This window comes from Scleropages formosus, chromosome 21 (assembly GCF_900964775.1).
Source record: "Scleropages formosus chromosome 21, fSclFor1.1, whole genome shotgun sequence".
NCBI lineage: Eukaryota > Metazoa > Chordata > Actinopteri > Osteoglossiformes > Osteoglossidae > Scleropages > Scleropages formosus.
This window is the reverse complement of record NC_041826.1, coordinates 20,570,288-20,597,961: the sequence shown is the minus strand read 5'-3', so window position 1 is coordinate 20,597,961 and position 27,674 is coordinate 20,570,288. Positions and strand designations below refer to the sequence as shown.

The 27,674-nt window shown below is 46.8% G+C and overlaps 1 protein-coding gene across 7 annotated transcripts in view; it reads left to right on the top strand.

The window, feature by feature from the left end:
* Nucleotides 1-27,674, top strand: part of LOC108920812 (forkhead box protein P2-like) — a 117,931-nt gene that overhangs the window by 60,440 nt on the left and 29,817 nt on the right. For all 7 annotated transcript variants that reach the window (XM_029247118.1, XM_029247113.1, XM_029247116.1 and 4 more), the window contains one exon: nt 15,624-15,713. In XM_029247118.1, coding sequence (XP_029102951.1) covers nt 15,624-15,713 — 90 coding nt within the window. The remainder of the gene's footprint in view (nt 1-15,623; nt 15,714-27,674) is intronic.

Sequence of the window (27,674 nt, the reverse complement as noted above, 5' to 3'; positions counted from 1 at the left end):
TGGAGCAGTTCTCTGTGTGTGTGTGTGTGTGTGTGTGTGTGTGTGTGTGTGTGTGTGTGTGTGTGTGTGTTCGCGTTCGCAGCACTTGGGTTATGGTCGTCGGACCGTGTGGCCTTGTCACAACTGTCAGAACGAGTCCAACAGAACCATTCTTTGAGTTCAGTCTCCAATGGGGTCCAGGGCCCCCCCCGTTCTGCAAGCACAAGTGGAAGCTAATGGCAACAGCCGTGTGTTTTATTGTTACCTGTGCAGTAAAAACTCAAAGGTGAATAAACAAACAGTAACAATTATCGTTACTGTGACCGTTCATAAGCCTACTGAGAGCTTGTGAGTTTTTCTTACTCCGTTTGTGTGTAAATCCGCGGCCCACGGCACTGCATTCAGCCCCCAATCCTCCCTGTCGCTCCAAGCTTCTTACACTTTTCTTGAGGGGGGGGTATGACCCCTCCCTTGCAGTAATACCCTGGTAATAAGCCATATTTACTTTAAACAGTCATTTCATACAATAGAAAAAAAATGTGCGGCAACACTCATATTTCAGATGTAAACATCTTCCCCGGAGACTCGCTTCTCCAGCTGTCTGTAGAATATGTACTTGTACGTCTGCGCCGGCATGTTGTCCCCCCCCCCCCCCCCATCTCTCATGGCCGTCAGCGAGGCATTTACTTCACATATTGTCTTGGTTGTGTGGAATCTGGTTGACTTAATAAAGTGCCTGCTGCATTGTAGAGTGTTGTGGTTGGCTGTTTGTTTTAGATGTGACCGCTGGTCCAACTCCAGACACCATTATCCGGCCTTGGCTGAGTGAGGGCCTGTCGTCCGAGGGGCCCGACGGGGTGGGGGAGCGGGGGGGAGCTGATAGACGGGGACGCCTAGCTTGACTTGAGACAGGCAAATTGTATAAAATCTTCCATGGCCTAATGCTCGCTCATTTTTGGGTGCAGCTTCCTCCTTTCCCCTCCCATCGCGGCGAAGACTCTTCATTTGTTTACTCCGCTTTTCCTCATTTGTTACTTGGGTTTTAAAAAAGGAAAACGCAGAGACGCCAGTTCCCGGTGTCCGTAGCGACGCTCTGAAACCCTTTGAGCGAGCTTGTTGAGGGGAGGAGATGAGTTGATGTTGCACTAAGATTTTGAAAAGCGTGAAGAAAGATTTTCATTTGTCTGTCTAGTTGATGCTTTTCGGCAAAGAAACTCACAATTATTTATACAGCCGGCCAATTCGGGGCGAGTACCTCACTCAAGGTGAGGCTTGAACCTGCAACTTTTGGGTCCAAAGGCGTCAGCAGCAGCAGCTTTAAGCACTACGCCGCCAGCTGTCCGAAGGTATCCGCGCTTTGCAGAGGAGTGCCTGCATTCTTATATTTTTAACACCAGTGTAAAACATGGCCTTGTACCCTTGTACCCTTGCTTCAGTCAAGTCCCTGGCTGTGTCGGTCTCCCATTTCAAGGTCCTTCACCCTCGGAGCGGTGGGAGAGTTGTTGATCGATCGAGCGGCGAGATTAGAGGGGGATAGGTTGTGGACCGGTGACTATCGCGGGGGGGAGCCGCTAATCTCTTCATCTATACAGGTTCGCCCCCCCCAGTTGAGCTTCATGAGCAGATTAAATGCAAACCCTGTCTTGCCTCATCTCTCTTCTGAGTAAACTCTTTATCCTGATTTATTCTCTTGATCCAGTCGTGGAGCGTAAAGTAATTGTAACTATACGTGTTTAGATACTCGAAGGAGTGTGTCCTAAAATGAATGTTTTTCTAAGATTACCACATCTTACTGCCTTTTTTTTTTTGGATCCCCTCTCCAGTCACTGTTCCTTGACTTTTTGCCTTTTTTTCCATTCCGTCCATCCTTCTTTCCTTCCTTCCTTCCTTCCTTCCTTCCTTCCTTCCTTCCAGTTGACTGTGCAACATCACCGGCTGTGGAACGGGCATGACCGCTTTGCACAGAATAATAAAAAAACAGGCCATTACTGTTGGCCTACAAGGAGCGCCCTCACCCTCCGATGCTTTCGGATGCTTCGTGTGTAAATGTGCAGTCGGTTCCGGTAGCTGGCTGTGTGGCGGGGCCCAGTAAATAAGCGGGCTTCACCGCCGAAGTCGGAGGTGCCTTTGATGAGGGCCTCCTCTGATGCTTTGCGGCGGCTTCTGGTCGGCTGTGATTGGCCTCCAAATTCTTGTTCCATTTCTACAGCTGTCAGCTCCAGGCAAACATCTTCATTGGCTGAGGGCGCTCAGGAACGGAGGCCCCCCAGCTGGGCGCGTGGGGTTTGAAGGGTGGAGGGACGCGCTGCTCGCACCTCGAAGAACAGACCTCGGTCTGTAGCCCGGCGCTGCTGAGAGGGAGCAGGCCGGCATGGTATGAAGGTGTGTGTGAGTGTGCGTGCGTGTCTGCCGAAACGCCATCGTGAGCCTTTGCTCCAAGCACTAAAGGATTTTAATACGGGCAGAGCTCAACAATTTACACCGTTTCAGCCGCACGCATGGACAGGTCAGAATGTGTGTGCGGATTGTACCCGGTTAACGTACCGCGTTTTTCAGTGGTTTCCTGACGTTTGAGTTCAGGAGGTCAGCCATCCTTTGCTTTCCAATGTCCGCGTCATGGAACGATTTAAAAATCGTCCAGATATTTTACATCCAACCCATGCTAGCACTGGGACCTGGTGAGGATGTGCCGCACGGCCTGCGAAAGGAAACCGAGGTCCGCCACGTTTTCCTATATTTTTCCAGATTAAAAGTAAATAATAAATAAAATTGCACAAAATCTGGGAAGCAGCTGCAATGTCTGCCTCTTGCTGTGTTAATACCCTCTTGACCTTCAACAGGCTGTCTGCACGCTTTCAGTAAATTGTTTGTTTTAATTTAGACCTTATTTCAGAGGATATCATGTTGGAGCGATAATGTCAAAGCATTTTTGGCAGTTACAGGTAGACAAATTTGTTATTTTTGTCATATTTCTTCCATTATTGACACCAGGATCACAAATGACCCCGGGGGGTTTCGGCAACTTTTCCAACATCATCTTCATTTGTTCAGTGGTGGAAAAATAGAAATAATGATCAGTAGTATGGTCCATACTGGAAAAGCTGAAAAATTTGCGTTTGCTATAATTTTTCCAGCAATTCTCAGAGTACGCCTCAGTACTATAATAAATCCTTGAATTAATATTGGAAAAACATAAAATTAATCTCGCTGACACAGTTACAAAGTCTCCTGTCTACTCACCTCTTAAATGCCGGAAGTTATTCACTTTTATTCATTTATCTGACGCTTTTTGCAAAAGCACTTTACAATGTTACCTAACTTACCCGTTTTTTTTACAGCTGGGTAATTGTACTAGGACAATGTAGGGTAAGTACCTCGCTCAAGGGTCCTACAGCTGGAGGTGGGATTCGAACCTCTGACCGCTGGGTTGAAAGGCAGCAGCTCTAAGCGCTAGGGTACCAGTTGTCCCGGTTACACTTTCGTTTCAGATGAGTAGACTTGGCCTTACAGTTTTCCAAGACACAGTAGTGGTCTTAAAGCTGGTTTTCCCCACAGTTACGTGAAGGATGACGCTTTACGGAACATCTGGCCACCGTCTCGTGGACGTACCTTGGGAAGCGCATGCGGGAACTTCTCCGTCGAGGAAAAGTACAGTAACCGAGCCGCAGGGTGATACATTTTCGCATTCGGCGAGATTACTGCTGCTAACATGAGCTACTTCAGCATGAAATTGGAAAAGAAACGTTCCTTGCGAATTAGCATTCTTGATTCAACGCAACGTTTCGATTAGCCCTTGGAGAAAAAAGTAGCTTAAGAAGTACAATAATTACGCTACTCAGTGAGTGCAGTGTGTTCTTTAGTTCTTTATGAAAGGCTCCTATTTCGCTACTTGTTTAAACTGCTATGATTGTGTTCTGCTCTTCTACCCGTGCACTTTTTTTTTTTTTTTTCTTTTTTGGAACATCTTCATAAATGCCTCATGTGTCTCATTTCGCACCTATGGCATGCAAAGCTTTTTCTCATCAAAACCACTGGGCTGCGGTTTCGCTCCGCTGGCCGTGGAATCCGGCTTTCGCCTTAAATAAATTGCAGGGGAAACGTTGATTGATAGATGCTGCGTGTCAAAAGAGAAGATAACTGTATCTTCCGCAGCTTACTAAAAGGTCAGGCGCGCGCCGTAATTGGAATGTTCACCAACAACTTAGAGATAAAGTGGATCAGGGAGCGAGGTACGCGGCCCCGTAAGCAGTGAAACCGAGACTAAGATGCATCGCCCCCCCGCCGAAAGTGATGCTGTGCCCATTAACTCCCCGCGATCGTCCGCCAGCGCCGGTGTTGGGGAGATCGGGCAGAAAGATCCATCACCCCCGTGCTGAGCCGAGGAGGGCCGCGGGGTCTAATGGCACCGCTGGGCCTCGGGTAAACGAAGGTTCCGGAAGCAGGGCTCGCAGCTGAACTTGCCTCGGTTTACTCTCTATATTAATTTCTGTTTGGCAGGCGCGCAAACAATATCAGGTTGCTGTTTTATTGTTTGCCGTCCACAGTTTTCCCTTGGTTTTTTTTTTTTTTTTTTCTTATTTTATTTTTGAGATCCCACACCAATAATCTTTGGGGCCTTGGAGTTGTGCAGTTTTGCTTGCAGAGAAGCGGAAAGTTATTGCTCCAGGAAATGCAGTTTAATGTTGTCCTACTCCTGTTCTGCGCCGTCCCCCCCACACTTGGGTATATCGCGAATTCAGCCTGCGCTCGCTCAGCAGCTGTTCCTGCCTGCCGCTGACACGAAGACAGAAGAAAATAATGAAAAGCACCTATTGTTTCACAAACAACAACAACAACGACGACGGGAGGGGGGGAACGGCATCCAGTTCGATGCCGCATAGTAGTCTTCCAGGTAATTAAAGTTCCCTCTAATTGGCAGCTCCCTGACATCAGAGTGCTGTGTTATTGAGGCTCGGAGTAATTCTATAACCACAATCTCGGAGCCTCAAAAGAGACAGACGGGGAGTATTGACACAGCTAGGGCATCCTGCGTGTGGCCATAGCGGGTACGCGCAGCGGATCGATTGCAGCCTCCCTTCCTGCCTAACAGACATGAAGGGGCTCAGCCGCTGCATTATTTATATGCTTCGCAGACACTCCTGTCCAGGCAGACATACATGACCTGTGTTTGCACCAAGACGTCTGACTGAAACGGCACAGGATAAGTAACTTTCGTTTATTCCTTTAACTGACGCTTCCCTGCGATACACCTTACAATTATTTACCCGTTTATACAGCCGGGTGATTTTTACCCGAGCGGTTTAGGGTTAGTACCTCGCTCAAGGGCGCAGCAGCCGGAGGAGGGATTCTCACCTGCGATCCTTGGGTGTAAAGGCAGCAGCTCTAACTACTACGCTCCCAGCACTCATGGGTCCAACAGAAGGAGCCCCTCTTCTCCTGGGAGACAACAGCAGGAGCTGTCCTCTCCGGGGAGTCGGCGCTTCGGTTTATGGGTCGTACTCAGCGTGACGTTACTTTATTCCTCTAAATTATTGCTCCTGTTAAGGCGTTGCCAGGAATACTTTCATGTGTATTTTGACACATCGGTTTCAAGATGCTAATTATATTGTTCGGTGGCCTTGACCCTGCACAGGTGTGTTCGTGTGTTTGCATCACTGCTAACTACGTGCATATTTTTACATCACCGTATTCCCATCTGTTGATATTGGTATGGACACCTTGCACAAACACATCTGCTTTTGTTGTTGTTTTTCAAAGGCTCGTGGTTCTTCAGCTCCACAGTAAGAGTCCTGCTCCCCTCCAGCTACGTTCTGTGGTCTCGCAGTCTCCGAGCGAGCGCTCGTCAACGACGACGGGCGCAAACGCGGAGCGGCTTCGTTCTTTCGCTGCCGCTTCGCGGCGCTAATTGAAGGAAAACCCGCAACGCTTTAAACGCGTTCGGGGCTTTTTAGCAGCAACTAACAGCTACCGATGGGTTATAATCGCACAGGTGCTGCTGGAGGAAGGAAAACATCTGACGTGTTTCGGTAACGCGACGGCCGAACTAACGAATGGTTCGTTGAATGAGCTCTTATAGATCTGCGGACCGGTGCGGTGACGCTGGGGTGTTGTCCCACTGTTGGTGCAGTGAAGCTGATCGTGGGTTGGTCTCTGAGCTTGTTGGAGACTTGGTGGTTGGACCAGTAAACTCGTTGTCTTACGAGCGCGAACGTGGATTCTCCGTTTGCGTCCATGCGTCTGTGCGGAAGAACCTCACCAGACAGCCGAGCGAAATGCTGAGAACTTTGCAGGGAAAGGTTCCAGTACGTGGCGTGAGGCAGCAGAAATACAAAGCGAATTTTCGGCTTGAAAGAATGAAGATATATCTGTTCCAATCAAGATTTGTATTTTTTTTTTTTTTTTTTTTAAAAAAGACTGTAGTGCAGTCTGCGAAGGACCTCTTACGGGAGCATGTAAAAAGGGCCGAAATGGCCCAGGAACGACCCTCGCGACACCCTGTGATATGCGGGAGTTTAAAGCGAGAGCTTTAGCTAAGCCACCGGCAGAGAATGGGCATAAATTCAATTTCATAACCGAGGAAGCAAAGGGCCCGTTTCCCGAGACAATGGCACACTTCTTATATTGAGTTATTTATCATAGTCTGAGATACGCGATACAGCCACAGCACTCGATGGTAATAGTAAATCAGCGTATTCTTATTGTTGTTTTTATTGCGAAGTTGTATTTTCAGTATTTACAGTTTTGGCTTTTGCCCGTGTTTTCGAGCCGCCATTCTTTTTGCCCGAACACAAAGATTCCCTTGTTTCGGGTGGCGGCGGACCGTTTTCTTAACTGTTTTTGAGACGGCCGAGTCGGTGTGATTGCAGCTGTAGCGAATGGCAGCGCCGGGTCCGTCGTTTGTTTCTTCTGGCCCCGGTTCTCTTTGCTGGAGCGGAGAGGCCCACAGAAAGAGCGGCTGTCGGAGCGGAGATTTGCACCCTTTTAGAGATGAACTAAACAGCCCCGTGTTTTTCTTCTCCGCGTTGGAAAAGCGAGCGGTTACACAATGCGCCAGCCTTCCAGCCTTCCCGTAACGGAGCACATTCCTAGGATATAAATGACTGAATTCATCACCAATTCATCAGGGAGGGAGAGCTATGCAGTTCTGTTTACAGTGGCAGAAAGTTAATATAAATTTTCATCAGAAGGGGAAGTTTACACATATGATTCTATTTGTCCTTCATTATTAGCACCTGAGTCTGTGCTGGCAGGCGTAATTGTCTACAGGAACAGGCCAAACAGATGCAAGGGAAAGGCAAATAAGCACACCAAAAATAATTTTATGGTTGTCTGTTACAATCCCCTCCCTGGGATTCTTAATCTAGAAAATCAATAAACAACGTGAGCGAGACGGCTTTGCAGCGCCGGGTCGCGCCACCAGTCAGCGAGGCCCACAGAAGCCCATTGTTCCTCCCGGTTAGCGCTCCCTCGCTCCGGACCACGGCGGATTCTCCGGGACCCGGTCACACATCAGAGCAGTTGCTCATTTATTGAGTTATAAATAAAAGCGCTCATTATTCCGGCGGCTTTTGATTCGCGGGCACTGATGTTCTGCTTGCGGACGCAGCTGCTTTGGTTCTTCCCTGTTCTCGCTGGCTCATTGTAATCTTCGCATTCGTATTTTCATTCGCAGCGCGGATGGGAATTTCAGCCGCTTATTTTCCGTTGCTTCTTGCGGCGTTAAATATGGTGCCGTGGTTTTTCTCTGCCAAGTGTATAGTTGGGGATCATTTAGTTATCAGCGGGGAAGTAGATCTTTCACTTTGCTGTGAATGAGCTCTTTGAATGGTTAGTTATCACCTGAGCATCAGTGCCATGGTAGTTGGGGGCCAGCAGGCAGCGTAGTGGGTAGAGCTGCTGCTTTTTACCCAAAGCTTGCAGGTTCAAATCTCACCTCCGGCTGTAGTACCCTTGAGCAAGGTACTTACCCTAAAATGCGCCAGTAAAAATGACCCAGCTGTATAAATATGGCCAGCACAGTGGCACAGCAAGTAGTGCTGCTGTCTCACAGTGCCTGGGTGGTGCAAGAGGATGTGGGTTCGATCCCCGCTCAGTCTGTGTGGAGTTTGTATGTTCTCCCTGTGTCAGTCTCTCTTGGGTTCTCTGGTTTCCTCCCACACTCCAACAACATACTGTTCCAGTTCACCCATAGTGTGTGAGTGACACAGAGAGAGTGAGAGAGTGAGTGAGAGAGTGAGAGAGAGAGAGAGTGTGTGTGTGTTCCACTGATGCATGGATGAGTGACCCAGTATAAGTAGTGTATCTAGCAGTGTAAGTCACCGTGGTGAATAAGGTGAGTGAGCTGATACGCACGCACGCACGCACGCACACACACACAGGGTCGCAGGGAACCGGAGCCAAACCCGGCAACACAGGGCGTAAGGCCAGAGGGGAGGGGACACACCCAGGACGGGACGTCAGTCTGTTGCAAGGCACCCTAAGCGGGACTCAAACCCCAGACCCACCTGAGAGCAGGACCTGGTCCAGCCCACTGTTCCACTGCGCCACCCAGCTGATAACACTATATAGTTAATTCAAAGTTGCTTTGGAGAAAAGTGTATGCTAAGTAAATAAAGGCAAAATGTAAATAATTGCTGGTAGATTAATACAGGTGGTCCCTGATTTATGGTGGGGTTACATTCCCCAAAACCCATCATAAGTTGAAAATGCATTTAATACATCTAATACACACCTCTGCATGACAGACTGGGAGATACGGATCGCTGCCACTGCCCAGCATCACAAGAGAGTATCGCTTGCCCAGGAAAAAAAAAAAAAATTAAATTCAAAATTTGAAGTACGGTTTCTACTGAATGTCTATCGCCAGCTCACCATCGTGAAGTCAACAAAATCGCAGTTCGAACCATCGTAAATTGAAGACCACCTGTATTGCAGGTTGTTTTGGAGAGAAGTGTCAAATAAGTGGTAAATGTTGTTGCAGTACCTAGAGAACATCAAAGTTGTCCTGTAACACTTCTCTGCTGTAGCTCTGATACAGCCTTAATGGAGTAGAAACGGCGTATTACCAGCCCCCGTTAAGGAGTAAAGTGCTTCGGCACAAACGGATATAACGTCCGTTGGACGTAGATTCACAAGCAGTCGTCAACTCGCGACATGACGACCCTACCTACGAAGACCGGCGCTTACGGCGGCCGTTAACTTCGTATTCTTTTCGGCTCCACGTGTTGGGTTGTAGCTGATGAGAACTGCTTCGTGTGGTGTACGATACCTTCGGCTGGTCCTCCTGCTGCAAGGCGCCCAGGGTTCTGCAAGGTTCTTAGTAAGTGTGTCCATCAGACAGTGTGTTCTATTTACAAAACACTGTTTTCTTTGATTCCATTCAAGGTCCTTTTGTTTTTTCCTTTTTGCAGTTGCTAGCAAGCAAAAACAGAGTAAAAGCAAACAAACTGATTTTGAAATGAGAATGAAAATAAAAGTGCATCATGAAAATATTTTATCTATTTATATTAGTATCATTTTAACATGAATAATATGTGAAATTTGTGAGTCAGTTGTATTGTCATGGTTGATATTATACAGTTTAAGGGGTTTGTGACTCAGGACTCTTCGTCAACGTACAATAAAGTCAGTGGAATGGAACCCCGTCTTAAGTTGACTGCTTGTAGTTTTCTAGTGTAATTTACTGTTAATATTTCACAAGAACACAGCTGGGATTATAAAAGCTGAAAAAGTGCATTGCGTATTCCTGCGGGGCCTCGTCTGAACGCACCTGCACAGGAGAGGCAACGCGCGCTCGCCGTACGGACGTCCGGGCGATGAGCTGATTGTTCGTCGCTCTTCGCTGCGGGGCCTCGATCCGATCAACGTGTTAGTTTGTGCAGCTTAAACTCTTCCAACCCTGCTTTTACCTCCGAGAAAAGCTCGCTCGGTCCTGCTTCCCGCACCGACCGCCAAAGCGCAGTTCCTGCTCCTCACCCTCGCCTGGTACAGCACTGTCGCTACCGCACGCGACGGGGAAACGCGTGTGTTCCTGCTCGCTGATAAAGTGCAGCTCCTGCCCGCCAGTGAAGTGCTGTTTCCAGGTGCAGAGATAAGTCGTGATTTAACACGCGTGTCCTCACAGCGGCCCCGGGGCAGCCGTTGCCAGCCGGTCCGTACCGAGTGGCCGCTAAGTAGCCTTGTGGGGGTGGCCGCTGCTGCATCGGGACCCGAGATCATCTCTCCGGCACTACGGAGTAATTACCGTGCAAGGCGACGCATGTAGCGCTCCGCGTTCTGCACTGCCAGCATCACCCCCGCTCAATTCATTACTGTCCAGTCACTAGTAGAGCTCTGATGTTGGGTGTGCAGTAATTGTGCTTTAATAACACGTTAATAATGCTCTCATTAAGGGGAAATGGGTTTAGTGCAGTTGGCCCTGTCTTCAGAGCAAGGCCCATTACAATACATCTCCTCCCACCAAACAATTACGTGGGGTTCAGAGCGGTCGCCCAGGCGTCGGCAGGTGGTAGCGCATTATCTTCGTAGCGCTGTCGTACGTTTAATCGATGTTTGCACACTGTTTCTTCTCTTCGTTCTCGAGCGCCGCGTTCTTGGAACGGTCAACTTATGGCACGAAAAGACAGTTTCCCTTGGCAGAGGTGGCTGTGGGGGTTCGGTTGTCCACCCGCTGGTTTCGACCCAGCTTGGTGTGTGAGAAGTAGGGGTGTTACGGGAGCCGATGAGAATCGGCATCCGTCAAATGCAGATTTCGACGTATAAATTCGGCCGATTTTGGGTCTGCTAAAAGCATTGAGTTGGACAACGTTTGAATTGTAACTTCGTCTCATCTCTAGCTAGGGATGTGACAAAGCTGATCAAAATCCGCATCCGTCGAATGTGGATTTCGACGTATAAATCCGATGGATGCAGATTTTAATGAAAATTGAAGCGGAAAGTATTCTTAATAAGGATAAAAAGGAATATTATTTGATTTCAACTTTACACACAGGAGTCATTTTCCTTTTCAGCAATTTGAAAAACTTTGGTTTATACCCAAATTCAATATTAGTAACAATATGAGCATTCATTTATATCAGTGCGAGTATTTCCACTTGACTTGAACCAAGCTGCATATATGTGAATTTATACAAATAGTTTTATGCCACAAAAAAGACCACAATGACATACATGGTATGCGAAGTGTTAAAGTAGGAATAATGCATTTCACTGCATAACTGATATGTGAATATAGGCGCAAATCACCGAACAGTGATTCGCATATAAAGGTGTATAGCGGTGCGCATGTAATATTGTAGTGTAGTACGTACTGTACAGTCATTGAAAATCACAGTCTCCATCAAGCGTGCCTACATTTGTGGACAGCAACGCAGATACATACAAAATAAAGCTTATGAGCTGCGCTGCTTTGACTGCTTTTTCCCCGCGTCCGACGAAAAAGCGCCAATAAAATTTGTTGGATTCCGGATCTGCCAAAACATTTGAATTCGAAATTGAACTCCGTTACATCCCTGAAAACTTCCATTTCCGCTCTAACGTGCGGACGCACCGTCCTCCATTTCCCTGTTCCACCGCAATGAGACACGCAGAAAGAGAAAATAACCTTCTTCAGAACTGGGTTGCCAAGAGCCATGTTGTCAAGGCAAAAAGAATGTGGCCATTTAACCCGGGTTGCCATGAGCCTTCGAACGACAAGGAAGGCCATCTCCAGCACCCAAGCCCGCGATGCAGAAACAGAGCGGGGGCGCATTCCCGAGAGCACGGGGCTCGGATACCCCTTGTCGGAACACAAATAACGAGCCACTCGGCAGCATATTTGCTGTTGATATCCATCTCGGCAGCTCGCGCTCTCTATGAAGCAGATGGAGACCCAAATGGATCTCTGGTAATTGGTTTCAGATAGTGGGGTCACGAGGAATACGATACCAACAGCCAGCTGGGGGGTGGGTGTGGGACAAATGTTTACACAGGCACCGCACAGCTACGTCTGGAGCCAGGCGGAGGCACCGAGCAGTAGAGAATCCCGCGTCGGTGGCGGTAGAGGAACCGTCGGCAGCCATGACGACTCCCCGCCTTGTGTCCAAACCTGCAGCGATGAGCACGGAGCCAAAGCCTCAGAAGTTTTGTCCGCCGTGTGCCTGTTGGGTCTTAGGTCTTGGTGCTATTTGTTGTATATATTGTCCTCCCATCGCCGGTGCCAAGCTGAACCTAACCGATAAGATGTGTTGCCTCTCCTTCTCTACGTGTTGCGTCATTTGCTGTTGTCTCTGAGTCTCGGGGACCGTCGAGCCCTGTGCTGTGGGCGTGTGTCCCGTTCCGCGCATCGGTACTCGAGCTGTTAGATCCTTCGCCGAGGGAGTAGGCCGCGCTGGGACCTGCGCCGGGGGGAGCGGCTCGGCGACGCCCGTGCTCCTCTTCTCCTTCGTCATATTCTTCAGCCCTCGTTCGCGGCCTCCATCTCTGGTCCAATTGGCATCTCCGTTGCGTGAGGGTGGCCGCAGCGCATGCGGTCCGGCGTGTCTGCAATAGGCAGGACCGACAAGTTGCGTCGGCGTGTTTCTGCGCGCGTGAAAGCGTTACTGCAATTTATTCCGCAGTTCCTTAGCTATTCGAGTGAACTTTCTCGCTTTACCTTGGGTGTAACCAGTTCAGGTGGGAAATCTTACGTCGGTGAAATGACTTCTTTCAAATCGTCAGCGTTAATGCTCCCGGTCGAGGAACTCCAGGACAAATGGCAGGAACTTCTAAACTGGGGAAGGGCAGAAAATTGCCCCTTCGCCAGGTGTTGTGCTGCATCCATTAGCCAAGCTTCTTCTGGACAGCAGGACCCTTTTGTGGAAATGGTGTGGTTTGGTTGGCTAGTTTTGAAATGACTTCCATTTGCATTCCCCATCAGCTGTGTTAGCGGCATGTTTTGAGTAGTCGGGGAATAAATTGAAATGGGGATGGCGTTAGATTCTGAGTGCTCACATTCGCTTCCCATTAATGCCTTCTTAATTTCATTCTTTTCAAGAGACATGAATATTTAAGGTAGGAGTTGAGATCCCCCCAACACACACACACACACACACACACACACGCAACCTCAGCTCCCACCCCCCATTCCCACAGCTGAGGAATATTTAACCTACTGGCTGATGTGAAACACATTGCACGAAAACTACGAATTTTGGGGGGGTGATTTTTTTTTTCCCTCTTTTTTTTTTTTCTTTTTTATTTTTCAAGGTTGAGCTGGTGTCGATTTTTAGATACCCTCCTCTCATTTCGTTTTTTGCTCAGAGACGCACATTTTAGTTATGGCTTCTTTACAGTTGTTCGTTACCCTAATCATAGAACGAGAATTTCCGCCCGGAATGGATGGTAAATGAATCCAGTTGGCTGAGAGAACAATAAGCGGTTCTTCTTATTCCACACTCGTGTGGGTATTTTGCTGTATGTGTAGCCAGCGTAAACAGTACGGTAAATTAACAAGAAAATTGCTAATTCTCTTTTTAACGTTAGATTCCTTTTTTTCCCCTCTCAACTTTCACCTTTTGTTACTCCGTCCGAATGAGTTGAACTCCTTCCGTTGGGCAACTACGTGAGCCCGAGCTCCCCGAAAACACCCTCTACAATATGGTGCGACACACTGTGGTATTTGTTAAAGTGTTGTACTGGCCCAGCATCGCTCTCGGTGTGCATCTCATAATGACCGCCAGTGGCAAGACAATCTCAAGTCGTCCCTTGCGAGCAAAGGAAAACAAAGTGAAGGAATGAAGGAGTCGCTCTCCCCTCCCAGGGTCTCCTGAAGTTAGGCCTGGCCTTCCAGGCTGGTACCAGATCCTTTTCTGGGGAGACAAATCAATGTTGTTAGGACAGTGTGCCACTGCCTGCAGTTTGTTTACTTTGGTTTTGGGTGTCTGTCTGCCTCCCTCGGAAAGCCCCCGGAGCCAGACTGCAGCGGCCCCCGCTCTGTCTTTTCATAATTGATCAGGGGACGGCTGCCTTCCCCCAGGGTTAAGACGTGGCAACTTTTTTTTCCGTTTGCTCAGCATCTCAATGTAGTAGTTCAAACATTGTTCACACCAGCTGCCAGTGTAATGCCATATGAGCAACCTGTCAAAGCAACTGTTGTCATGGATACCAGAGAGCTCAAAAAAAAAAAAAAAAAAAAAACCTTGATTCTTATGGAAAAATTGTCTTTCGCTATCTGAAGTGGGTTTTTCTTTTTTCCACCCCCCTTCTCCTTTCTCTCAAAGAAACGCCACTGAAGTTGTTTTTTGTGTGTGCATCTATGGTTTTTGGGGATAAGCCTGGGAAAGTTGTTTTTGCAGCTGCGCTTCAATGTCACCGGGCCTATTTACATTTGCTAGCGGAGTTGTTAAAGACGTTGGAAAGGGTACGGCCGGCATGGATCTCGCAGCCACGATGCTGCTGCTGCTGCTTCTTCTTCCTTTGCTTCCTTCGCTTTTGTTTTGTTTTTCGTTGTTTCTCGTGTATTCTTACGACCGTTTTCTCGTGTCGGTACTGATTTCAAGCGAATTGTCTTTGGTTGGGGTACCATGGATGGTGGAGGCACATCCGGTGTTTGGGAATTCTACGAGAGCACCTGGGACTGGTGTAGAGTTCCCCGTTCCTTGTGTTCGGTACGCTGCCAAGCGCCCCATCTGTTGGAGCCTCCCGGGTGAAGAACTTAGCGGGTAGGCGACAGTAGCCATCGCACCTGCCGTGGTTCTCGTTGTGTTACCGCGTTTAAATGAGGCGGTCAGGTTGTGCTTTACTGCATGTTGAACTCTGCACCTCTCCAGGTTAGAGCCTTGTTATGAATCGTTTTAAATTTGTTATTTTCGTTCACTTCCGACTCGTCCGACGTCCATTTGTTACATTTAATTACAGCTTCACGTAACACTTCACGTCGCCTGTTTCAAATTGATATTACGAATATGTAAATGAGAGGTAATTTGCAGAGAAGTGGACGTTTCACTGGAGTGCGTACTAGACCGGTCAGTTCCGCAGATGAGGCACCTTTCTTCCTTCGAGTGCTTTTCGTCAAACCAGCTGTGATTTTAACTCTCATCAGAGCCTTATCAAGTACGAAAAAGTGCAAAATCCACATTTTGTGTTTTTAATACCCCATGCATGTAAAAAAAAAAAAAAAAAAAAAAAAAGGTGTACCTCCCCAAGATGGGGAGCACTGTACTACATTTGAAATAGAGTACTAAACCTGATTCCCCGCGACCCCGTATGGGACAAGCGGTTCAGACTGTGTGCGTGCGTGCGTGCGTACTAAACCTGATTTCTTTCGCTAAGCAATTCTGCTGCTTGAAAACTGCAAAGCTATATGGATATTGAGTGAAGTATAGATTAAGACTCACCAATAAATAAATCTTTTTAGGCTGCATTTCTATGTTCAACTGATGCTTTTCTCCAAAGTATCTTAGTGTTAAGCTACTTATAATTATTTACCCATTTTTACAGCTGTGTAATTTTACTGGAGCAATTGAGGTAAGTATCTTGCTCAAGGGGACCTTCAGCAGCAGGTGGGATTCGAACCTGGGTCCTTCAAGCGGCAGGCAGCAGCTCTAACCACTGTGCGACCTTTTGCCCTCTAATTGCAGTCCTTTTTATTAGCACTAACGTTATTCCTTTTGTGACTTCCTTTGCAGGCACTACAAGCAGCAAGACAGTTACTGCTCCAGCAGCAGAGCAGCGGCCTCAAGTCTCCAAAGCACAGCGACAAACAGCGTCCACAACAAGTGAGCAGGACTACTTACCTCCTAAACGCTTGTATTTGTCACACTTCCCCCCCCCCCCCAGAAATACGCACGCGCGTGTTTATTTGATTCGTCTCTGAACGGCACTCTGAAGCTAACGCTTGGTTTCCCGCGTTTGTGGAACAGTTCTTTATATCATTTAGCTGATGCTTCTCTCAAAAGTGACTTACAATGTTAGGCTTCTTACAATTATTTACCCATTTATACAGCTGGGTACTTTTTTTCTGGAGCAATTTTGGGTAAGGACCTTGCTCGAGGGTACTGCAGCCGGAGGTGAGATTTGACCGTGCGGCCTTTTGGGGCCGAAGGGAAGATCTCTACCACTACCTGCTGTTCAATATGAAGTAGCGAAAGTTGTTCTCATTTCTGGGTTTGTGTAGTGTAGCTCTGTTACTCTGCTTGTCCCTGGCTGTCGTAGCGGTCCTCCTGCCCTGGTGTGTACCGTCAGTTGGCTGTTGAGGAGCAGCTGGGCCTCAGCCCCCGACAGAAGGACCCTTGTAGATGGCGAGATCCGTAACGTCTGCTGTTCTGCCGGCGATGCCGTTTTCTCCATCCGTCAAGAAACGCGTAGAAAGTTTAGCGTACTTTTATCTCGATTTGCAGCGCAGCCGGTCTCAAGATGTCTGGCGAATTATCCACCAAATGCAATGGATTTAAGATTTATTGGCTTAGGACATAACTAGAGAATATTGAACGGTGTGAGTTTCTAGAACAGTGATCGGAGAAGTTCTTCAACACAAGACGCATCGTAATTAAGAAAATACGCACGACTTCGTGAGCAATCTTCAATTGCGTCAACACAAAATCGTAGGTAATTGAAAGACAAGCGTGTGACAGAATGCTTTATTGTACTTTAGCTAATTTTAACTGTCGGTTTGAGTCCTCATGCCGTTGGGCATGTTGATTTCTCACACAATAGTGTCTTTATTGGCTTGTCAGAGGTGTGGAAAAGGTCATAGTCGCACTTCATTTAATGTATTCTTTTCAAGGCCCTTTGAAACAGCTGATCTTACAGAAGAAGAAATATATTTTCTTATTAAGTCGGCGTTGTGTGCCGCTTCAAATTATGTCAGCAATTAACATATTTTCCACTTTTATTTTTAGGTTTAAATTGCAGTGTGAGCGCGAGTTCTCCGAAGCTAATAAGTGCTATCAAGGAACAGTGGGTTACCTCATTACTACACTGTGCATTTAATTAAAGAAGAGAAAAGTGGAGTTAACCGCGTAGCTGGTGTTTTCGCGGAACGCTACAATGCCGACACCTTGAGCACAAGTCACACCCTTGTGTTCCTAATTACGAGGTGGTGCGAGATGAGGTTATCGAGGCTAACGCCATGCTTCTTCCCCCGGGTGTATACTTTGTGTCCGTTGACTGGCTGTGTGAAGTCGCGGTGTTTGTCGAAACATCTTCGTACCGTTTCGAAGTACCGACGGTGCCCTTTTCGCTGGCGTTCCGTTTCGGCCGATTTAAGTGAAAGCTCGGCGAGAAGGTGCGTGGCCCTCGCGTTTCGCTGCATGCCTCTGTGTTGCCATTTCACTTTTGCGTTGTTAATTTGGCGTTAAGGGCGTCCTTGTGCGGTGCCGAAGACGGATTTCCTGCTCTCAGGCACATGCTGCAGCCTCGTGGAAACCACCTCTTCATTAGTCGCCTGCACTTGCGCAGATACATCAGTCGTTTTGCCCTTATGCAAAGATGCTGTTTTGTCGTGTTCTACATTCCTTAACCTGCAATTTGGAGGAAGGAAAAGCTAAGTGCGTGAAAAACAGAAGTGATAAACAAACTGTGCCGGGTGGTAAACTGGTTAATTGTAAATAATGCAGAACAACAGGGCTACTTTTCTCTTGTGTGCTAACGTTGGGGTCGTGCTGCAAGGCTTTGTAAGGCCATGCATTTTCTTAGACAGAATGTGGAATATTAATCTTTTTCTTCTTAGACTATTTAAAAGAAGAGCTCTTAAAATATGTTTTTTTTTAAAATACCTTTGTAATTGCCAAATGAAAATTAACTATATGTTAATGTGTATCTTATAAATGATGTAATAAGTTATATAATTATTGCAGATTTCTCTGTGAATGAAAATGCACCAGCCTGTCGAGAAGGATGTTCTCCCAGCTTCGGGAGCTGTCAATGGGCCCTGGTCACGGCTTTATATTGATGTGAGCAGATTTCTATGTATCGCGCACACTGGTTGTCGCAGAACTGCTGGCCCGCAACCGACCCTCTCGGTTCCAGTAACACCAGAGGACAGTAAATATTGAATATTTACATTTACATAGTCTGCCTTATCATCATGTTGCCAATAGGAATCAATCTGAAACTGGTCTGGTAAGTGGTGTGCGGTGGTTTTTCTTCACTTAATCCACCTGCCTATTATTAACATATTCATACTTAAACGAATAAATGATAAAAAAAAAAATGAATTCTTCATGTTGGTAGGCAGTGTGTGTTTTGCACTGTTAGCTTTAGTGCTGTCCTTCTGTACTGACCGTTCGTTTCACTTTATCTGTTCTCCGCCGTTGTCCCACAATTGTACAGTCTATTGCCATAATCTCTAATAATTGGCCGTAATCTCTAATAATACTGTGTACAAGCAGGGCGGCAGCTGCAGGTTCGCTCTGTGAATTTTTTGTTAGTGTTTTTTGTCTTCCAGCTGTTGTGGAAGTCATGATGGACGGGGGGGAGAAAAAAAAAAATCCTTCGTACTGCACCATTTCGTGGCGGTTCCACGCATGACCCGTGCGGCCCGCACTTCCAAGTGCATTTGTGCCTTTATTCATCAATGGGAGTGGGAACTTTTGCCAAACTTTCCTTTCCGTAAGACGCGAGTTGGAACGCCGGTGCGGGAGCACATGGAAGTTACGCATCTGTGAAATCATCTTGCTTTAAGCAGACAGCAGTAGATCTTTACTTGTTTCATTGTGAACGGTGCAGGGAAATTATCCATAGACAATGCCATATAAATTACTGGCGGTACAGGCCTTTTAAGTGCTACGCTTTGCTGCTTTAATTACTTGCAGCATTTGCATCCGAAGCCTTTCACTTTGCTAATTTCATCTCGTGGCGGTGTTGAGGCATGCGCGAGTTGTTTTCCACATTTGCGTAATGTGACAGGTCTATTATTACCCAATAAGCCCACGGGAGTGCTCAATAAACACCTATTTCTCCCAGTAAATCCCCTCGCCGTCACACGCTGCTCACACGGATTCCCATGGCGCCAAACAGCCGTGCTCATGTTACTCTTTCATTGTGGCAATATCTGAGATGCGCCGCGCGCTGACATTTCAAATACAAATAAGAAATAGAATGTAAAATAAAGGCAAATCTCTGGCCAGGGAATGCAGGGGCGACGGAGGCCCGCTATGCTGCTCCTCACCCATTTACCGAGCCTCTCTGTGATTTTTTTTTTTTTTTTTTTTTTCTTTCCCTCTTCTCTCCCCTCCAGTTGCCCCTCCTTCGCTGTTGTCATTTTGTGTACTCTTTGATTTCGCAGTGCATCTTAAGAGCTTCAATAATGCTTGTAATCCCTGAGAATTTTGAAAGGATCCCACGAGCAGGTGGTATTTACTGTCGCAGTAACAGTAGCACCACTCAGCAGTCCATGTGCTCTTATTGATAGAGATTCGCTCCCTTACTTCCAGCGGGGTTACATTGATGAAAGCAGCAGACAATTTCCTTTCCTTTTCTTTTTTTTTAATGGCATACAGTATGTAGAAATGTGTACTGTACAGGGACCAGATCCAAAGTACAGCGTCTGTGTCCTTTACGCCAGTACAAAGACATAGCAGAGTGTTCAAGGTGCCACGTCTGAACGGAACCATTGTTGCAGGTAAGGTCTTTATAATATCGCAGGGCTCCCAGCTTTGAGTAGACACTTGAATTCCTCTGAGGTTTAAAGGCTGTGCATGGCAGACAAAGTAACGGGATTTCATTGAACTAAGTCAACATTAGCAGTGAATTCCAGCTTCTCTGGACGCTCGTCTTTGCATCGGTATCGGGCTTCTTTCCTGGATGAATTTGATGAAAAAAATGAAATGGGGGGGGAGGAAACAGAAAACCTAGGAAATCTTCTGGAATTTATAAATTTGCTCAGATCCTCTGTAAATATGCCCCATGTTTATTTGACAGCGTGAAGTGGCTGCGTTTCCTCACCTGCACCTAAATACGGTTTTGCGTGGAATCCCCTTGTAAGTTAATATTTAAATGAATATGCCGCGACATTTAATTTTACTTCGGGATACATTGTGTGCGGCTGTCGGCCGCACAAGCTGAGCGGCACGAGCACTGGGGGGGAAAGTGTGTATATAGAGAGTCGGAATGAAAAACAAAACGTACTTGAACCTTTTCATTTCATGGTTTAATAGATTGGTGTGTGTCAGTGGTGTTTTTCTGTTCGGGCTACATAAACATATTTGTTGTAATGTGATCATGTAATTGGTCTTTGCTGCCCTTTGCCGCGTATGGAAATGAAATGGGCAAACTGCATTGTGGGATGCCGCTGTTTATTTGCTGGCGCTTAGGCCCTCTGGCCACGGTGGCTTGGTTAATATTCTGCGGGTGTTTTCGCCGAATAATTCGCGTAACCTTCCATTAAAAGATGCAAGATGCATGTAATTATCCCGTTAATTAAAAGTTAACCCACTTCCATTTCCAAACCTGTCGTTTCGCTCGAAACAGAGGAGACGGGCACTTAATACCGTCACGTCGTCCTTTGTTTTGCTTTCACCTTATGAACCACCTCCCAGTCGTTTTATGACACTTCTGCCGATCGTGCGTAATCAAAAACCGCAAACATTTAATCGCTTGCGTCCAAATTCTGTTAGTCTAAACCAGGAAATCGGAGCTACAAGTTAGAGGTTGTAAAGATCGTCATTCTTTCGTTAGAGGGAAGGGAGGGGAAAAAAAAAAAAAAAAAAAACTTTCCGTCTGCCTGTAGAGGACGATATTAAAAAGCTATCTGGAATCGCCATCCGATTGACTGACGGTTAAATCGGATAAACCATTTTTTTATTCCCGGCGTGTAAATAGCACGAGAAATGGAGCATCCTATAAAACCAATGACGGATGATTATCGTTACATGATAATTCAATAAGGTTCTTTGCGCGCAGTAAGTGTTGTTTGAGTAATCTACAGCAGAATGTAAAGGCGTTTCGCTTAGCGACTTTCTGCGGCAAAGGCAATCTATTTTGACAGTGTGTAAAAAATCGTTTGCATATTTTGCTTTGATGGTTTTCTATTTACTGTTGATGTAAAACTGCGGGCGAACAAGCAATTTTTCAGTGTGTAATACCTACAGGACAAGATTGCTAAATTGCTGGGACATGCAAGGTTCGTCACCGTGGTGCAGGAGAAGCTGAAATACATCCCCAGGGCTGCGGCGAGAGTGATTCAGAGCTTTGATGTACCAGTAACACATTTACTCGCAGACAGAAGATGCATAGAACCAATAAACGAATTACACCAGTCCTGCACGTGCAATCTGATTACTCTGGCCGGAGTGTTAATTGAATCCTAACTGACAGATCAGATATGTGCAGCCTGGCACTGAGAAGTGATGAACTGTAATTCAGCGAACTGCTTGAAGCCCTTGTAATTTACTGCATGTCATGCAATGAAGAGCCTGACCTAATAGACTCCCTATTACCTGCAAGACTAGAAACTTTTCAGAGGAGACTAAGCACCTCGGACCACTGGAAGGCACTTGTTATAATGGAGTCGCGGGTTCTCGGGAGCGGACTACGCTGCGGCTCGCCTCTGCCGCTTTGTTTCTGCAGGCCCGTGCCGTTATTAATCTTATGTTCAGCTGATGCATCTATCTGAGTCGACTCGCGATGTTAGGTACTTGACCGTGCGATGATTTACCGGTTTGTGCAGCGGGGTGTTTGTGCCGGAGCGATTCGGGGTCGCTGCCTTGGTCAGGGTACTACGGTAGGAATGGCGTTCAAACCGGGAGCTTCCCGTTTCAAGGTGACAGTCATCACCGCTCTGCTACGTTCTTTTCTTTCTGTATTTCCAAATTTTCACAATATTTAATCTTTTTTTTTTTTTTTTTTTTTTTTTTTTCACACTTGCTTTGGGTCCGTGACAAAACGAAAATGGACGCAGATAAATCGCTCAAATCAATGAAGATATGCGCCCAAGAACAGAACTCTTCGTAACCCCAGAGGTTAAGTCGTCGAGCATCCGGAGTTTTCCGTGGCCCGTCGCTCCGGCAGAGTCTGTTTCGGTGACTCACCTGAATTCTGCAGTATTGTACACGCAGAGCGTAGCCTTTGAAACGTTAACGTTGCAGCCGCATCCACTTGAGATGTTCATTACAAGCTGTGCCGTACGCTCAATTCGGAGCAGTTATTGCGCGTTGAAATGCTTTTTATTTGCCCGACGTGCATCGCTCCTGTTCCACCTTGTGCGGTGAAGGTCGGTGAAACACTCACACTTACGCAGAGGGTTGCTCCTGTGACAAAGTGTAGCCGATGAGCCCCCGCGTTCCACCTGCAGCCCGAACCGTCGGACGCGGTCGCTCGGGTTTTTCGTCCGAAGGTCAGAGGTCGGCGCGGGATCTGCCGTCCGCGCCGTGCCAGACGTTAACCTGAATCGGCGAGCAAATTAGCACTGTCAGATGGAGAAGACCGCAGGGGGCCAGCGGCGGCACCGAGTGGGCCCACGGGGCTCCTCTGAGCTCAGGAGGGGGGATGAATTAACGGGACAGTGAAGGAACTCCATTCTCACTTCTCCAGCACAGTCATCCCACACTTTAATTAACACTCAAGTACTTTGCCAAGCAGCAGAAATAATTAGCTCTTTCCCCTTTCGCTCCTCGTTGTATTTATCTTTGCAGTGTCTGCGACACCGAAACACTTCCTCCTGAAGTGGACCCATTGCTCACCCCGACTGCATGCCGTCTGTTTACGCTGGAACTCCCCGCCTTGCTTAACGGAAGGGAAATAAACTGAGAATCGAATGTTCCGAGTTGTGAAACGCGCCGCTTTTCGCGGCCTGCGCATTCGGGATTTCCGTTTCGGCCGGTTTGCGGTCCCGAAAGCTGAAAGAAAGATTTATTATGAGCTGGTGTTTTGCTTCGAATGCCGTGAACTGTTCCGACTTGAGCCGAAGACGGTGGCGTCACCGCGACTTTGCGGTCGTGACCCTGAGCCGCTCGTGCATCTTGGGTTAGAACCCAAGTTGAAAGTTGCGTCCTGCATTAGAACCGGTCACTGGCTTTCCCGGATGGGAGAAATCGGCGAGACAATAAGAGGGGGTGAGGCTTTATTGAGCTGTTTAAATATAAATAGCAGCCGTTATTGCTTATTAGAATAGCTGCCTCGATGTGAATCCGCAGCAAACATATGAAAGTGAGCATATGGGGGAGGACGGCTTGATTTCCGTAATTAATGTCTCCTGTATTTCGCTTTCAATTGTTGTGGATTTCAAACCATCTGACAAAAAAGGCATTAAGCATTTTGTAATAAATGATTGGGCAACGTGCCGCATGTCAGCTGTATTACAGACGAGATTGTTTTGTGGAATATCAAAGAGGAGTTTGAAATAATAAAAAAAAAAAAAATGTTCATTGACTGCGAATGTTTACTGCCCGGCAGTATAAATGCGGCTCCGTAAATGCTTATTAATGTTGGCCCTTCCTGGTACGAACGTTCTGAAGAGATGAAGTTTAAAAAAAAAAAAAAAAAAAAAAAATCTTCAATTCAGCCTCCATTCCTCTCTATTCACCACACCTGTCAATCAGGCCCCTGCTGCACAGTGTGGAATGGAGGTGTTATATTCCAGCAATTATCATGTCATATACTTGAAAATGTAAATGAATGTGTGTGTGAAATTAAATTTATGGGTTGTCAGCGAAGAATAAGAACCAGGAGAGCAATTACTTATCCGCTTTCATCTTTCAAGCCCTGATACATCAAGCAGAAAAGCATGCAGTTAAATGCTGGAATTAGCATTGTGCAGGTCTCCGAATGAATAGACCGCGGCCTCTCCCTGCCTTCTCTGGCTTTTTGTTTGCAAGAGTAATGAAATAAAGATGATTATCATCCATCACTCTGCTTAAAAAAAAAGAAAACAGCTAATGAAAGCATGAAGGGTGCCTCCTTCCCGGATTTGTTTGGGATTTTCTGTGCTCCATTATCAGGATGGAATCATTTCTTTTCAAACAAATATTATTTTCGTAATTTTTCTCTTTTCTTTTTTTTTTTTTTTTTTTTTCCTGCGCACATACATAAAAGATGCTTTTTCACGGTGTCCATATTCCCTGCAGAAAGTGCAGCGGTGAGGCTCGTACTCCGAATGCACCACGACACTCGCACTGTAGTAATTGCGTAGTATGGTAACACGTCTGGTGTTTCGTAGAGAGCGGTTGAACACGAAGCGTCTGCTTTGGCGGGTACAACCCTGTTAACCCCCCCCGGTGCCCTCCTTTACAAACGGCATAAGTAGGAGGGAGAGGAGAGCGCGAAACATTTGCATCGCACTTTGAAATGAAAGGATCGTTTCGTTTGTATCTCTGAATTACTTCGGAGAATGAGATGTACTGTAGTGCAGGTCAGGCTCACCGTGCCTCCAAGTCTGAATGTGTGTGAATGCAAAATTGATTGTGAGGCTATTTATGGGTGTCGAGTGTGTTTCGGAGCAAGGGTGTGAGTGTACGCTTGGCTTGTGTTGTTTTCATAATGTGAGTCTGGGTTTCTCTCTCTCTCTCTCTCTGTGTGTGTGTGTGTGTGTGTGTGTGTGTGTGTGTGTGTGTGTGTGTGTGTGTGTGTGTGTGTGTGTGTGGGGCTACCCTGCAATGGACTGGCCTCGGACTGTACCCCCACGGGTGCGTGGGCCCTGGACGGCCGTGACCCTGACAAGGACAGGCGGTTAACGGAAGCGTGCGAGTAAGATACAAGTGTGAGCGTAAATATGAATGTGAGTATAAATGAGAATGAGCGCCAGGCTTCAGTTTGACCTTCAGCTGAAAATTCCGTTCATCAGGATTAGTCAAGCTGGGCGATCAGGACCGCTAATGCATAATGACTTACAAAATGAAAAATGTGTAGTGACCATGCAAATGTTTCAGCTAATCAAAGAGGGGAACTTTTGTGTTGAGGGGACAGAAAAACAAGGACGAGTGAAGGCCTAGGACACTCGGGGACGTGCGTGTCGCTGCCCCCTCGCGAAGGATTTCGAAGGCTGGAGGACCCAACAATGACGACAACTTCTCTTCGTACAACAGCATTTTACCTGTCATTTTTACATTTTATTCGGCTGCTGGGCAGTCACGTTCTAATCGGCTGAAATAGTTAGTTCTCATATAATCAGGTCCTGTACAACAAAAACAACAACAAGGGATTATGAAAGCGCGCACACACGCACGCTGTCTGAAACCGCTTGTCCCGAGAGGGGTCGCGGCGAACCGGATCCTAACCCAGCAACACAGGGTGCAAGGCTGGGCGGGAGGGAGGCACCCAGGATGGGACGCCAGTCTCTCGCAAGGCATCCCCCAAGCAGGACTTGAACCCCAGACCCGCTATAGAGCAGGACCTGGTCAAACCCGCTGCCCCGCTGTGCCACCGCGCCCCCCTTTTATGAAAACATAACCGCCCTTTTTCATACAACAGGCTTGTTATTCGGTACGGTGGTATTTTTGCCCGTTATGCTGTCATTTTACTTCCGCAACGGATGCAGGTGGTACCCGATTTACGATGGGGTTACGTTCTGCGAAACCCATCATAAGTCGAAAGTATGGTAAGTGGAAAATGCATTTAACGCACCTAACCTACCGAACATCATCGCTTCTTCTCCTTTAAGATGGCCGATACGGTCAATTGCGAAAGTCCAAGTTCGCGTGCGATGGCCGTTAGGGACTTGCCGCCTTCGTTATGAACAATTATCTTGAGCTTCTCCTCATGAGTAATTTCTTCCTTTCCTTCTTCCCACCAGTAGCAGGAGACACAGATGGGCGTTTCATAGACGTGATGGATGCATAAAACACAGCGTAGATATGGAGGAAGTATTCGAAAAAAACTCTGGCAACACAGAACACTGTAGAGTATCGGTTGTATACACTAGCGACCCCATGACAGACTGGGAGATTGAGATCGCTGTCATTGCTCAGCATCATGAGAGAGTATCGTACCGCATGTCGCTTACCAGGGGAAAAAAATCAAAATTTAAAGTACGGTTTCTACTGAATGTCTACTGCTATCGCGCCATCGTAAAGTTGAAAAATCGTAAGTCGAGGAGCATTTATATTTTACTCAATGGCTTGTGTTAGACGTTTTAGGACAGACATGTACACTTGTCTCAAACCCAAAAGGTTTTTGTCCCTCATCGGTTTCAGTCGGGCTGTTTTTAAGCTAAATCTACTGTTTTAACCTCTGTACTCCCTTGAAAGCATTGCCTCCGGTGTAGCCGTAGGGTTCGAGTGGTGGTGGTTGGTCCCATCTTTTTCGGTAAAGGCGCTGTATGGAGACAGTCGCTCGTTCAAGCCAATTATTAACACAGTCGCGCTTCTTCCGTTGCAAAACCGACTACTGCAAATAGTTCCTGCTCTGTATCGCATTTGTAAGTTTCCTCCAATCACAAGCATCATTTAAGGTCAATTGAATTTCATAGCTGAAGCACAAGATTGTGTTGTTGTTATTATTTAGCTGACACTTTTCTGTAAAGCAGTTTACACCTTTAAGTTTCTTACAGTTATTTGCCCGTTCATAGTGCTGGGTAATTTTTGCTGAAGCGGCTCAAGGTTAATATCTCACTAAAAGGTCCTATGGGGAGAGCAGAATTTAAGCATTTGTCCTTTGAGTCTGTGTAGAAATAAACTGTAAGCATGTGTTAACTCTTGGTTTAAATAAATAACCAAGTAGTAAAACCAGCTTTTATGTCCATCAAGGGATCTGCTCCCTGATACACGCAAGACTCGATGGCTCTCCGTGCTCCAGCCAGATTGCTGCCCTCCTCGACCTCTGCCGGCTTGGTGCTCCCCCACTCAAGAGGTGTGAAATCAGGAGCGCAAAGGTTCTCGTTTCTGTCTCCAGTGTGATGGAATAGTGCCCCTCAGTCTCTCAGAATTGCTGAATCTTTCTCAGTATACAAACAGGGTCTCTAAACACATCTCTTTCAGGCTCACTTCTCCGCTGAACTCCTGAGTGCTCAGTAAAGGTGTTCTACATTGTCTGTTAAAAATCCAGATGCTGCCAGTGCTCTGGAGTTGGAAGCAATTGTTGGGTTGCTGGAGTCGGTAAAAATGTACTGACTTGGACTAAATGTACTGTATGTGCGAGCGTATGAGTCGACCCCCAAAAATTAGAGGCGTAGTATAGGTTTAGGTCTATATTCATCGGATAAGTCGACCCCCAAAATAATGTGCAACTTTTGGGCAGTGCTGTGGAGTCGGAAGCAATTTTTGGCTTACCGGAGTCGGATTCAAAGGTTTTGCTTAACGGCTCCACAGCCTTTGATGCTGCTACCTATGTAACGTATACCATTTTATACTGTGGTAAGTGACACATTGACTGTAGCCAAGAGTCGCACATCTGCGTCCAGATTTCTCCACCTGTTGGTGTCACGCGCTTTTGGGGTGTTCTCCGAGCTGTATGTTGCTTTGGACAGTAAGTGTAAATGTAAAATAAGGTGAACACACCTTCGCTAATGTAAATAAGTCCTCAGTGTCAGTCAGATGAAGATCATAGTGAAACGTTTGTTAGTAACATCACACAGCACCTCAGATGGCGCAACGTCTACATGCTCTGCTGAGTGGAAGACAAAGGCAGTGATTTTGCCAACTTTGTCATAAACATGAAGGCACATTTTCAAAATGTCTCTGTCCCATGTGTACTCTGTCTTAAAACCCGTTCTTCCTGCATACATTCCAGACCAATTTTCCCACCGTAAGAAATAATGACAGTTTGAGCCCCCGCAGTTATGACGTGGTGATTCAAGGAACAAATTT